The sequence below is a fragment of the Pogoniulus pusillus genome, chromosome 25 (genome assembly GCF_015220805.1).
Source record: "Pogoniulus pusillus isolate bPogPus1 chromosome 25, bPogPus1.pri, whole genome shotgun sequence".
NCBI lineage: Eukaryota > Metazoa > Chordata > Aves > Piciformes > Lybiidae > Pogoniulus > Pogoniulus pusillus.
The window spans coordinates 10,374,467-10,388,925 of record NC_087288.1 but is presented as its reverse complement, the minus strand read 5'-3'; the positions used below and the strand labels follow the sequence as shown (position 1 = coordinate 10,388,925).

The 14,459-nt window shown below is 44.3% G+C and overlaps 1 protein-coding gene across 2 annotated transcripts in view; it reads left to right on the top strand.

Moving 5' to 3' along the window:
- Positions 1 to 14,457, top strand: part of PKDCC (protein kinase domain containing, cytoplasmic) — a 37,052-nt gene extending 22,595 nt beyond the window's left edge. The window contains exons 5-7 of one of the 2 annotated variants that reach the window (XM_064164397.1): positions 989 to 1,096; positions 11,128 to 11,301; positions 13,178 to 14,457. In XM_064164397.1, coding sequence (XP_064020467.1) covers positions 989 to 1,096; positions 11,128 to 11,301; positions 13,178 to 13,263 — 368 coding nt within the window. In that variant the 3' untranslated portion in view covers positions 13,264 to 14,457. Of the gene's footprint in view, positions 1 to 988; positions 1,097 to 2,654; positions 4,308 to 11,127; positions 11,302 to 13,177 lie in introns of those variants that run through there. The other variant, XM_064164398.1, reaches the window with a different exon arrangement.
- Positions 14,458 to 14,459: the final 2 nt, after the last annotated feature.

The following is a 14,459-nucleotide window of genomic DNA, read 5'->3' as shown; positions in this document are numbered from 1 at the left end:
CAGAGAAATCCCACTTTGAGATTTTACCTAGGTTTCAGAGAGGAATCTCGTAGAATTACTGAATGCCAGGGGTTGGAATGGACCTCTGAAGATTGAATCTAATGCCCTTGTCAAAGCAAGGTCACCTAGGGCAGGTCTTACAGGAACACATCCAGGTGGGTCTTGAAAATCTCTAGAGAAGAGACTCCACAACCTCTCTGGGCAGCCTGTTCCAGTGCTCTGTAACCCTTAGAAGTACAGAAGTTTGTCCTCATGTTGAGATGGAACTTCCTGTGTTCCAATTTGTATCCATTGCCCCTTGTCCTACCACAGGACACCATTGAAAAGAGGCTGGCACCTTCTTCTTGACTTTCCTTCTGACACCTCAGCACTGGGGTGAACTGCATCAAATTGCAATTCTGTGTGGGATCTGGAGGAACTCCCTGTCTCTGGCAAGGGGAATTTTAGTGATCAAACCAAGATACTTTGCAATGCCAGTGGTAGCAGTGGTGCTTTTATACTTAAGAAGCCAGAGGTTAGTGACATTACCATTGTTCTTTATTAATTACCAAAGTAATGCCTCTGGAATAAGTGTAATAGTATGTGCCTGTAAATCTGATTTGAGGGGTTTTGTTGCATTATCCTAGGGATTTATACCTTTTACTGTGTGCATCCAAAGGGAAAGCTAATGATGCTGAATCACAAGCAAAGCCTTTGGAGCTCCTTATATTGGCTAAAGTTAGTTCCTTGTGGGGAGCTCACCAACATGTTTTCTGCCTGCAGGCCTGGGGTTGCCAGGTAGATGAGGCAGACTTTGACATGCATGGCTCTTGTCGGATGTGAAACTGAGTTCATAGCAGCTTGTGGACTTCATGTCCCTCATTACAACATCACCATAGAGCAAAGCACCATTAGGCTCTGATGCTTAGGGCATTATGTGAACACAGCCTCGTTTTGTCCTGTGCAGGTTGCTCCTCATCTAACTCATTCTTTTTCTGTGCTTTTAAAGGAGAACTTCACTGGGGAATAGATGAGACAGCTGCTCAGCTAGAGAGAGTTTTGAATCTGTATAAGAGTGGAGAGTACCTACAGAACACAACCTGGACGCCGAAAGCTGGTAAAGAAGTCTTTCTTGAAACTTAAAGTCTAAGATTTTGTCCTTATTTTGAGGTTTGAAAGGGCAGATGTGCAGAAAATGAGTTACCGTTGAAATCATGCACGTGATAATCTGTTGTCTGATTTTTGCTTCCTGAATGCCTTCTGAAGGCTTTTTCACTAAATGCCATAGCTGGACGTGCACAGGTGTGAGCAGGCTGTAATGGGGATAAGGAAATCCTATTGCTCTCCACAGCAGATGTGTAGGAAATGTCTTTCATCACATCCACACACTTCTCTGTTGCTGAGATTCAGAACTGGGCCAAATATCAGTTGGGGGGAATCTAACCAAAATGCGTTACCCCTGTGAAATTCTTGGGACTTAGGGGAATTTCTTGCAGTGCAAGCACTTGTAGAGTGGAAGAAGAGAATTGTTGCTTGCTTTATAAGACATAAAATGTCTCCCTCAGCTTCTGCTAGCAATACATAAAAAAAAAAAAGGAAGAAAAGGATGAAATGAACTTGCATAGCAGTATCTTTCCCATAAAATCTCTGCAGCAGCACAGGCATACAAAATGCTATTGAAGCAATGATGATGCAGAGGGATGCATATGCTTCCCAGAATCTTATGGAATTCTGTATGTCTGTGCTAGTTTGAAGCTGGCTAGAATGTTTTGGTGAGAAGAACTAGATTACAGGCTGTGGAAAGAAAGCAATGGTGATGTCTACTTTGCTCACAGGCTTGCTGAGATGTATAGGAACAAGAAATAAACCCATTAGATAATCACTCTGGCTCGGGCTGCTGCTGGGGAACTGGCTGAATGCATCTCTCTAACCTCACCCTCCATTTTTTTGAACTAATCCACTTTGCTTCCTAACCCACTGGCTGAACCTCTATTCTTCCTTGGGACTGGGGTAAGGTTGAGAGGGGTAGGGGGAAGGTGAAGGGGCAGTTGAGAGCCCCTCCTGGGGACTCAGGTTTCTGGGAGGGGAGTTGTGTTTCTGTATTACCTTTTTATCTTGTCTATTTCTGTCTATAACTGTATACACTGTAACTATCTGCTGGTATATTGTGCTAGCTGTAAATATAAGCTTCATTCATATTTCCAGAGCTGGCTGAGTCTAGTCTGGGTGATTTCTAAAGTGTGGGGGGGCAGGGAACACCCAAACCATCACAATGTCAGAGAAGATGATGTGTGAGAGGAGCGGCTGTTAAGTCTAACAGTTGAAAAAGCTGTTTGGCAAATTGTTTTTGCGTACGTAGAGTGTGGATGTCAGACTGCCAGCATAACTGACTGCAAGTTGATAGGAAAATTATGGCTTTGCTCAGCAAAGAGGGAAAGATGCGTTCTAAATGAAGATGAATGTTGGCACAGGGGATTTGAAAAGTTCAACGAAGCATTTGCTCTGTGCAGGAGACACAGGAGCCAAATTCATTCCTGTCGTAGTGCTGTTAGCCTCAAAGGGCTATGACACCAGGGATGAATTTGACCCACTTATCAGAATAATTCAATATTTATTTTGTTGTAAAATTGGCAAGAAAATTGTTGCAGGTGTTCATTTAACTTTCTAATTTTCAGCTTTTCACCATGATCTGTGCTGAGTGATGCCTGTCAACGCAGCAGAATTATTTTCAGCAGTACAATCCATAGGACAAACATGTCCTTTGTTGAGGAAGTGCCAGGAGGTCTGAAGCTTTTCTGTGATGCAGGGTGATCCCAGATTTAACTTCAGGGTGAAGTGGTGAATTCTGGGGGGCTGTCATGTTTGTAAAGAATCTCAGGGAGTGGAGCTTAGGAGAGCAATACTAAGTGTAGCAGTCTAGGATTTTACTAATATGGACCTGAGTTCCATCTACATTTGGCTACTGCAATAGTTACACATTTTGGTGTTAGTTTAATTCTGTGGAGTCCTGGATAATATAACACAGAATCCACCACCCCTGTTCATGGTTAGTAACACCTTTCTGAGCAAGGAGCCTTTTTGATTTGAAGGACACCACTCATGGAGTCAGGCACTCTACAGCATGAGAAAAGATGTTGAAAATCTGTAGGGAGATATTTTATGTAGTGTGTTTTGCAGATCTGCATTAAAGACTGTGAGTGTACTACTGAAATCTTGGATAAGAAAATGGCTTCAATGTCAAGCATGAGGAATTGGATATCTTAGTGGGATTACACTTATGAAATGTGTTTTCAGACTTAGCTGCCAGCCCTTTAAGAAGTGCAGGCCTGTTTCTTGTTTGTTCTAAGGCTGCTGTATTCAAATAGAGAAAGGACTGCCATTTATTTCTATTTTGATTCTCTTTCATTGCCAGAAAAGTATCAAGAAATCCTGTTGTGTGGATGAAAATACTCCCGACTATCAGTTCATATCAGTCACTTTCCTTCCACATTTGATTGGTAATACCATGCTAGAGTTAATTTTTCATCTTCTCAGTTCAGAGATTAGGGAATTAGAAATGATTAATTAGAAATTACCCGGATAGTACAGAGTGAAACATTCTTCTGTGGTATGGCAAAGTTGGAGGAGAAGGTGACAGTGGTGCTGGAAGGGACTGGTGCCCAAGTGTTCAGCTTCTTCCAGGACATTCCTGTGAGCTGATGCTCTCCTCTCTATAACTAGAGCTAAACAGATGAACAGAGCAAACTGAGTAGTTTGTCATGGTTTTGAAGGGAAGACCTCCTCCTCTGAACACCAGGAAGTGAGCAAGGTGATATTGATAATCAGTAGAAAGTGACACGAAGAAAGCTCTTGTCAACCGCAGTGTTCCCATAAATAAAGTTTAACAAGATGACAGACATATTACAGAGGGCCTTGGATATTAAGCTTTCATTGTGCTTCAGCTATAAAAGATTTTATAGTGCTGTAAATTATATTATGCTCTGGACTTTGCTTTAGTGTCTTAGGAACAGAGCAGAGGTGTGGGAGACATTTGATAGCTATGTATGGGTTCTACAACCATAAATCACAGTACTGTTAATGTGGATATAGGAGCGTTGCAGTGTTTAAAACAAAACCATGAACAAATAGCTTTTATATTAATTTGACTGTTGATCTCTCTTGCTGGAATCCAGAAGAATGTGAACTAAAACAGGAATCATGTATTTCTTCTGACATATGTTATCTAAAAATAATTAAGTCATGTGATTAATTGTCCAGATTAAGACAACTATAAAAAAAAATCTACTGATGTCCATCAGCAAAGTCCTGCCCCAGTGTCAACATTTTTATTGCTTCAATCAAGTGATGCTTATTTGTAGCAGCTGGGTGAGTGGCCCTTCAGTTAACTCAGAATTTCCTCAGAATGCATCAAATCAGCTAATGCTGGTACATCAGATAGCTTTGTTATTCATTAAAGCTAATAGATGAGCCATTATTAGTCCTGAGGTTGTGCAGGCTCACAGAAAGGCCTCCTTAGCTGCTGTTGTTCCTTAAAAGTACATTCTCAATCCTAAAATCACTGGAAGGTTGGACATACAGCAAAGACTACATATTTTCTTTGTCTTCAGAGAATTTGGCAGGAGTATGCTGTATGTAAACATTTACAGTGCAGCAGTGTTTTGAAAAAATATTTTGCAGAGTCATTATGTCAACCTGCTTAGGAAATTGCAAATCCACTCCAGAACGACTGAAATTGGGGCGGGGGCAGGGGGTGCGTATTCATGCATGTCTGTGTGTGAGAGAGGAATCCTGCAAGGCTGCTGGAATATTGAGGAAGTTTGTGTAGCCTATGCAAGCTACAAGCTGTGCTAAAAGTATGCAGACTCGAAGTATGCTGCTGAAGGCCTTGGAGGCTCAGTGGAGAGCAGGCTGCAGTCAAGTCCTTGCAGTCCAGATTCCTGCTTTATCGGGCACTTGTGTGTCTGGCGTTTCTTTCCCAGGGACATGAGAGCTGCCGTGTGGCCAGCTGAGGAGGGAAGGTGCACAGGGCTGCAAGCGCAGGCAGAAAGTCTCCCACTACACCCAGAGGGCTTTCGCATCAGAGGCCAGATAATCCCAGTAGACAGCAGCAGGATGCTTTGCACCTGTATGGTACTTGAAATATGGTGGGGCTCTACAGCTGCATTGTGACCCATTAGTTGTTGCTCACAAATATCCATCATTGTGCAGACCACAATTCATTGAGCAACATGTTCTACTACTGCTAAGCTTTGCCAGGTCCGACTTGGCAGTGTACAGCAAAAGGCTTTCTGCCGATGGGCTAGAGCCCCAGCTCCTTCCAAGAACTTTAAAGGAGACACTGAGTAGCCTCTGTAAATCATAGGACAGAATCACAGAATCAGCCAGGTTTAAAGAGACCTCCAAGATCATCCAGTCCAACCTAGCACCCAGCCCTAGCCAATCAACTAGACCATAGCACTAAGTGCCTCATCCAGGCTTTACTTGAACACCTCCAGCGATGGCAACTCCTCCACCACCTCCCTGGGCAGCCCATTCCAATGCCAGTCACTCTCTCTGGGAAGAACTCCCACCTAACATCCAGCCTGTACCTCCCCTGGCACACCTTGAGACTGTGTCCCCTTGTTCTGTTGCTGCTTGCCTGGGAGAAGAGACTGACCCTCACCTGGCTACAACCTCCCTTCAGGTAGTTGTAGAGAGCAATGAGCTCTGCCCTGAGCCTCCTCTTCTGCAGGCTGCACACCCCCAGCTCCCTCAGCCTCTCCTCACAGGGCTGTGCTCCAGGCCCCTCACCAGCTTTGTCACCCTTCTCTGTACACATTCCAGTACCTCAACGTCTCTCTTGAATTGAGAAGCCCAGAACTGGACACGGTACTCAAAGTGTGGCCTTAGAATCTGTCTTTAAGTTAAATACCTGACCCACATGACCCCAGACATCAGCATCACTGTTTTTTGAGTGAGGGGGCCCAATGCAGTTGACAAGGATTTTACAAGGAGCTGGGCTAGCTGCCTTTAGTAAATCAGTGTCCACTGCAGAGGTGGCTGTGAGTGCGGAGCAGCTCCACAGCCCAGTGAGCAGCCCTGGGACGTGGGGCATAAGGCAGGAAAAACACTCCAGCTGCACCATGTTAACAGGAATAAAATGTAAGGGAACATGTTGTTCTTCTCCTTATTTATTTGTGTTTCGGTGACAGCCTGCATACCGATTTCAATGTGGCTTTACTGTAAGCACAATAGAAGCATATAAAAAGAGGCAAGCCTGACTCTGCTTCCAGCCTGCATGCGGAAACAGACAAAGGATGGAAATGCTCAGCAGAGAAGCAGGGCTATCTCCCGCTCTGACAGTGAACCCACGTCCTGCCAGGCCTGCCTGTCCTTCCAAACAGTTGGGATTCATCAGAAATGATTGAAAGCAGACACATGCAGGCTTTGCCTAGCATGTCATTTTTCTCAGACATACCAAAAAATAGTTTTCTCCAGCACAACAGTGCAGACAGCTTTGTGAGCCTTGTTGTCATGCTGAAGTGTGAGATACTGAAGCATGAGTGAAAAGCTTAAAACGAAGTATGCTAAAAACGTGAGTGTAGTATTTTCTGTTGAGCATCCGGTTCTGCTCTCTTTAGGCTCCCTGGGAGTCAGTGGGGACTGTTTGTAGAGCAAAGCAGTGCTCAATACTAATTTTTGCTGAGATTGGCAAGATCTGTCTCTTTCTACTTGTCTTGTAAGCAAAGCAATTAAAAGCAAATCCAGAGTTGGCTGTCAGTGCTCCTCTCGAGAATGGAGGAAAAGAGGAGAGAGGAAAAGAAGCAACATGGTTCCTCTCTCAAGGATGAACGTTGTTGTGTTTGTGTCAGGACCCATAGTGTATTGGCAGGTGACAACTAGAAAAGAGAACTGGGCAAATTTCCAACAAGTAGCTGTAGTGGGTAGTAAAAATGCAATCTGACTCCTGTGGCTGAAATAAATGGTCATTAGGACTGATTAAAGTCAGATTTAGGGTGATTCAAACAAGCTAAAGGGTAAACCACAGGCAGTTTCACATAGTTTATTATATATTTGTTGGGTTATTTATATGATTCAGTCTAGCATAGTGAAAATGAGAGTGTTTATAGATGTAGTCAGCTTTGGGACAATGCAGGCAAGGAAAAAAAAGCAAAATAAGATTTGAAAGGATTTGGATCCTCTTATAGCTGTTGCACCACTCAGTGATGCTGCAGATTGCTTTTAAAGATAACGTCTCTTACTTGTCAGGAGGAGGTGCTTGGTTTGGCCACTCAGGCTGTGGCAGGGGCTGGCTGACATCGCAAGGAACTTCTAAGAGAGTTCTGGGGCAATAGAAACAGTACATTTTGATTGACCAGAGCAACCTTGTAAAAATATTTGGAAGCTATTAAAAATATCACAAACCAAAACGCTTGAGAATTGCCCGGGTTCGGCGCAGCCAAGATATTTGGGAGTTTTAAATTGTTTACAGAGCAGGGAAAAATGTTCCCTCGTAGGATTTATTTGTAGAACTGTGAGCAGGGAATTAGCTGCCATATGGTAATCTGTAATAAGTCACATCAAGATTAGGCTTACTGCTTTTATTTGCTTGGATCTTCAAAACCAGGAGATGGAGAGAAGGGTGCTTTTGCTGTTGTGATAGCAGTAGGAGTGTCTGGGATTTCTCTGATCTATTCTTTGCCATTACCTTGATAGTCTTTATGTCCTCTGCTTCAAGCTATGTGTATGTACACAGAAGTGTAAATTTATGGCTGCATTTATAGTATTAGGCAAGTATTTATGGGTTTTAAACACCATTAGTCTGGAAATAGACCAGAACTTTGACCTTTTTATGATGTGATTTACTGCCGTGAGCCTTCGAATTCCATGGACTCCATTTAAGCAAGTTTCAGGTCTTGGCAGGACAAAAACATGAGCTGAAGCTGTTCTGAAATGAATGGAGTACTGCTTAATTGAGCAAGTAACTACAGTGCAGTGACAAAGTTGATTATTCAAAGGTGTAGGGGAGCCCAACTTTCCTGCCAGGCTAGAACAAATCTCAATGGACGAGCATCCTTCAGGAGTGTCCTTCTAGCTCATGTGAGACAAGTGCATTTCTTCACAACTGGTACAAATGAGGGCTAAGAGGTCAGCTCTCTAATTTGTCACTGTGTAAACAAGAGATTCCAGGGATATTTGCTTTCACCACGCAAATGGGGAAGGCAGCTACCCTGCTCTGCTCAAGGTAAGTGAGTTTTGGAGAGTGCATGGTTGGCGATGCAATGAGTTGCTGAGCAGTTTTGACTGTAAGAGTTTAGGAGGACATCCTGTGTTGGTTTCCTAGGGTGCCAGGAGCACCTGGCTGGTTGGGGAATGTGAGCCAGAGTGCAGGGCCATTGCATTTCTCACTTTCTGCTCTTTGTGTCTGCCTTCTCCTTGGGATGCTCCTTGGGATGCTCCTCGGGGAAGCTGGCCCCATGCAGCCACCCCTGCTGTCTGTGATGCAAGCAGGGAGAGGAGCTGCCTTCCTGCCCCACCTGCCTGCTGCACCCTACTCACCTTCCTGCAGGCAGCCTAAGTAGGAAGATGAGATCCCCAAACTGGAGGCATTAATTTGTCTGCAGCGGTTCAGAGGAGCTGCCAGAAGCTGCCTTTGTGGAGCCTGTGTTATTCTGTGTATGCTTTCACCTAGACTCTAGAAGCTGTATTTTCACCTGACTGCCACTTGATCATGCTCTTTGCATCTGGGTCTCAGTGCTGTGTGCCTGTTGCACTACCCTGTTCCCAGGAGTCATTTCAGACGGTGGTAGCTTTTCTCATGTAGAAACTGTTGGGGAGCAGCAAGGAGAGTACAGGCAGTCGCAGGGCTCTGTTGCATGTTGGTACCTCCAGCAGCACGGAGTTTTCTGTCCTTTCTGGCACCCACAAGTCAGGATCTCTCCATCACCACTGCAGTTGCTGCTGGCTCACCTCCATCAATTAATTTGTCCAAGGTGCTCAAATGATTTACCAGGCTCGATCACCTTGAAGAAGTCAGTGGAGAAGGGAGAACATTATCTCCTGACTGGCAGAGCTTCAGGTCACATAAATCACTGCTGCTCTTTCAAATTCTGTCAGGTGGGAGCCTAACTCCTAACTGTTGTACTGGGAACAATGTTGAGAATAAAGTTCTGCAGGTACATTAAGTGGCATATCTGTGTGCAGAAGAATTTAAACCTTGATCAGTAGTTCAAAATAAGTGTCTTCCAAATGAGTTCCTTCCTGCATGGATTAAAAATACATGCCACAGAGTTGGACTGTTCTGCCTAGTGTCCTGATGGCATGCCAAGGGATGCTGCAGCTCCCTCTCAGCCCTGCTGAGGAGCCTGAGAGGCTCTAACAGCACCCTCGGGAAGGGCTGATTCCCTGCTGATGTGGAGAATCAGGCAGATACATCATTATTCTGCTGCAGCAAATGTGAGTGAATGTCCTCAGTGTCATGGAGTTTGGCACAGTGCAGTATTAGGTGGTGCTTCTTGTAGCCGCATGAAGAAAACTTGTGACCAGTCACCACGTTTAATATGCAGATAGTGTGGCACACACCACACACAGATAGCTGTGTAAGGTGCTAACAGTGGTGAATTCATTTGTTTTGCATTTGCACATATCATTTTACTGACCTTGGCTCTGAGGTACAAAGCAATATTGAGGAGTTACCACACAGAGATAGGGGCTATCATTCAGTTACATTCAATTACTGTTACGCTTTACAGTTGATCCAGAAATTAAAAACAAAGGGACTTGAGCTCTCCAGGCAGTAGCAGTTTGATTTGTGCTGTCACTTTTCTTCAGAAGAAATATATCTGTATCTGAAATAGAAAACTGTGGGTTTATTTTCTGGGGTTTTGTCTTGGTTCGTGTGAGTAAATTTCTGAATTAATGGAAGTGTTTTTTTTTTCTCTTGGTTTAAGCAGGACACAATCACCTCTGATTTTGCTTCTTGTTTGTGAATGTTTCTTATAATGCTTTCAATGAGCCATGCTTTAAAAAAAAAAAAAGGATTTACTACATTTGCTTCCCTCTGTTTCACTGTGAATGAGCACTTGTGGATGTGTATTTCTTTTCCCAGATTAAATGCCGGCAGTTTAGAGTAGCAGACACTCACCTTTGCCTCCATGGTGTTCCTACAATGTGCTGCCTGAAATATTAGCAGGCTGAATCTGCAATGTCATGCAGAAAATGTCTGAACCAAAGTGACTTAAGAGCAGGCTGTGAGTCAGACTCAGCAGCCCTGGTTTCCATAACAGATACAAAGAGAAGAAGCATAGAATGTTGGGGTTTTTTAGTAGGATGCAGAGGAAAAAAAAAGGGGGGGCGGGGGGAAGGGATCATCAATTTGTGCATCTGGACCCTGGATAGAAATGTTTATAAACAATTAGCTGAATTTGCTGGTGCATTTGTTAGAGAAACCCCTCTCAGTGGCTGTGAAAGTGAGAGGAGCTGTGAACAGAGAACAAGAGGCAGCTCATAAAGGCAAGAGAGACTGAACGGCAGCCAAGGGAGAGGAGTATTCGGCAGGGCAGTGTGGAGGCACTGGGTGAGGACCACGCAGACACACTCCTGCTACTTTTTCCCCCTTCTCTTCAGAGGCCCAGCAAGTGACTCCCCTTTTGTGCTCATCTGAGCAAGCAAAAAAAAAAGTTTGCTTAATTAAAAGCCTGCCTGTTCTTCCTTCTCTAAAGGAGCTGGAGAAAAATGGCATGCTCCTCTGAGGGAGAGGGAGGTCTGGGAACGCCTGCTCAGGTCTCACCCTGACAATCCTGCTCCCCGTTAAGGAGTAGGACAGTGAGTCAGTTCATTGAAGTGGATGCTGTTCATTCGGTGGGACATTCTTCCTGTAAAACTCCCAATAAAACCAACGGCTCGCATATGCAGTGGGGAAGGGGTTTTGTGCACAGACTGTTTATTTACAGGCACTCTCTGGAGAAAAAGGTAACAAGAAAGGAGGAAAGGAAAAGGAAAATAAGGTGTAGAGCTATAAACACGTTTGGGAGTGAACTACGGCTGGCACAGTCTTGCCCATCACCTTTTCCATCATATATCCTAAGCTGTTATAATAAACCTTGCCTGTTAAAGCCAAGCAGTTTGCTGGAGCTTTCTAAACCACTGCTTTACTCTGGTTGTTTGCAGAGTACAGACGAGTGCCTGAAGCTTTTATTCCTGATGAGAACTACAGATGCTGGCCGTCTTACCATCATAAGGGCTGCCTCCTCTCTGTGTTTGATGTCAATGAAGCCATTGAGATCTGTGACAGCTACTCTCAGTGCAAAGCTTTTGTCCTAACCAACCAAACGACTTGGACAGGTAGGTTGTGGGTTACAAAAGCCGCAGCTGAGTCATGAATTCTGCCTGCCTGCCTGCAGTGTTTTCATACAGTTTGGGAACATGCTGGGCTGAGTTGTGGGAGCTCCCAGCAACAGCTGGAAGTGAGATAGTTGTTGAAGCCCAGGCTGAGGCAGTTTCATTTTTGGTGGGGCTTCTTTTTGCCAGCTGCCAAGGGAGCAGCAACCTGCAGATAGACTCAGGGGATCTGGCACCAGAGATCTACAGCGCTGGGACCTTAGGCCTCCAAAATGCAGGGTCTGAAATGTTATTTTAAATCACAGGAAGTCTTCCCAATTCATATGGTTGTTGGAGTCTGAGACAAAACCAAACATATTTTCCCTTGTGTCTATTTGGGACTTCCTGGCTTATGTCAGAGATGAATGGCCTGCTCTAGCAGTAGGGCTTTGACTAAAGGGCAGTGAGAAGGAAAGCTTTATAAACAGGTAGAAATAGAACTTCCAGGGGATAATCCCATTTGCTTGTTGAAAAGAGAAATACATTTTCAAAAAGGTCTGTGGGCCTGGCAGTCCCAGGGTGGTTCCCCTGAAGGCAGGCAGTTGGTGCTGATTGACATCAAGTGGAGAACTGTCCCCGGCTCACTGCTGCTGCACCAGGCTTGTGCCTATTTCAAGCAACTCCAGAGCAAGCTGAGACACAGAAATGTTACAAGTCTCTGCTAGAAGTATCTGGTAGCTGCAGCTCCAAATGGCTACAGCTGCTCCTGACCCTGTCCCACTTGAAGGGTAAAGGAAGACAGACACATTTGCACCTGTAAGGTGCAGTGGACCAAATGCATGTTCTTCCGTAATCTTCTCCTGAGATAAAACCCCTCCTGAAGTCAGGGTGAATTCTCCTTCTATGACAGCTGCTTGTGGACACGTGGCCTTTCCATCCTGGGTCTGCTGCATGTCATCTGCACTCCTCTTTCCTTCCTGGTTTGACAATTTCTGCTAGGGTCAGGGCAGCTCCTCTGCTCCTGTCTTTGAGAAGGAGGGTGGCAGATGTAGCCATGCCTTATGCGAGCTGCTAGGAGTCTCTGCCCCAGACTTCGGGGGGGTGAATTATTTAGGCTGCAAGCCTTAGCTTTCTGCCTGTACCTTTGTGGTCAGAACATGTCCTAGCCTTGAAGCCAAAGCTGCCCCTGTGTGTGGCTGTATGCTCTAGTCATACTTGGTTGAATAATACAAGTACACAGCACAGCTAGGCAGGCAGGCTGATAGTGGAGTGCATTTACATGCCTAGCAGGTCCTTGGCTCTGAAAGAGTCACAAATGAGTAGAAACTTTAGACATGTTGCTTTTGTTATAAGGAGTAGAAACCTTGCTCCAGGTTTAAAACTCAGGGCTACAAAGTGATCAGCAGAGAAAGCCTTGTTTTTACATGGATCACACTGATCAGCTTTTCAAACACTGAAGCAGGCAAACACGGGCCTGCGTCTGCACAATCAACTGAATCTCATTCATGTGAATCCTGAACTCAAGCCTGCATTTGTCAGTGGAAGAATCTTTACATTAAAAGCCTTGTAAAGATCATGTGAAATTTGTATGAAACTCCTCCTTTACCATGTTACCTGTGCACAGCTGTATCTGATTCTGAGTGTCTGTCCTTTGTGCCTTCATCCTTTCTGTACTTCTGTTTGCTTCTGTAAAAGGTGTATCTATTTAGCATCCAGTTCTGTGCCAGTGGTTTTGCTTTTACTGCTTTGGGGTGCAATACTGTGCCAGCTCAACCCGGGATGCCTGGGGTCCCCAAAGCATGCGCGAGATAGAGAGTATGAGATGTCTGCATTTTAAGGTAGGCAACCTTCTGCTCATCACTTCTAATTCCACCCTCTCCACTTGTTCATTTTGGTGCAGGTCGGCAGCTTGTCTTCTTCAAGATGGCCTCAAATCCTATTGTGCCTGATCCTGATAAGATCACATACGTGAAGGTGACAGACTGACACGCAAAGCAGCTCAGCCCAACGCACGAGTGACACGAGCTGTGTGTGTAGAAACGTAGGCAGCTGTTAGGTAGAAGGCGACCGTGGCTGGAGAGATAATTGCACTATTACTCATTCTAATCTATAGAGTGCCAAACAGAGCTTTAAAGAAACAGCCTGCGTGACCAGGATGAATGTGCAATAAAACAGCGTCTTGAAAATGTGATTTAGAAACAAAACCCAACAACAACAACAAAAACCCCAACCAAGCAAAGCCAAATGCAAGATAGGATACACTGTTAGAGTACAGTTTTGATGATAAATCAGCTGGCAGCTCTGGCTTTCCTAACCAAGGTTAGCATCGCATTTCTGACCCGCACGTGTGTGTACAAGGACGGAAGTTGATGACTGCTATGGGGAGCCTGCATCCTCCGCACTGATATTTATTTGAGCACGTACAATCACTGCACAGCAACTGAAGCCTATCATTCTGTAAGCTGAACAGCAAACATTATGCTGGAGACCATCCACATTTGCGTTAAAGCTATCAAACGTGATGCTGGCATGTTTGTCAAAAGGAAGGAGGTGGTTATGTTTAGAATTGCAAGACTGTAGCTAACTTTCATTTTGCTTCCAATATTAGCATAAAGTTCCATTTCTAATTTAAAAGAGACAGTTTGTGGGTCTACCAAATCACATAAGCATATGAATAGTCCCACTGAAAGGGCAGGGACTTAGCAGAGTGCCAACTGCTTTACTGAATAAGGGATAGGCCTAAGCATATGCTTACAATTAAGCCCCTGCTTAAGACTTTTGTTGAATCAAGTTTGAGTTGTTCAGGAAGCCACATCTCTGACATATTGGCAGAGCAGTTCAGCTGGTAGAACAGTACTAGTTTAAGGACTATCTTGCAGTTACTCTTTTTTATCATCCAATCCTCAGTTTTCTAAGGCACTGCTTGCTAATTCTTAGAGTGAATGAAGTAAATTACCTTAATAATGTCAAATGAATGGTAGCCTTAACTCTCTATAAAATGCATTTTACAGGCATGGTGTGTCTAGAGAATTTGCTTTCAGTGAAAGCTGAAGTGACCAATGTCATGCTGATTTGTAGTTTGTACAGTCAGGTTAAAAAAAAAGTGCTTTTGTTTCTCAGAGTGTTTATTTTTGTAAAAAAAAGGAAAGATAATAAAAGATAAATACAATTTCTTTCATACT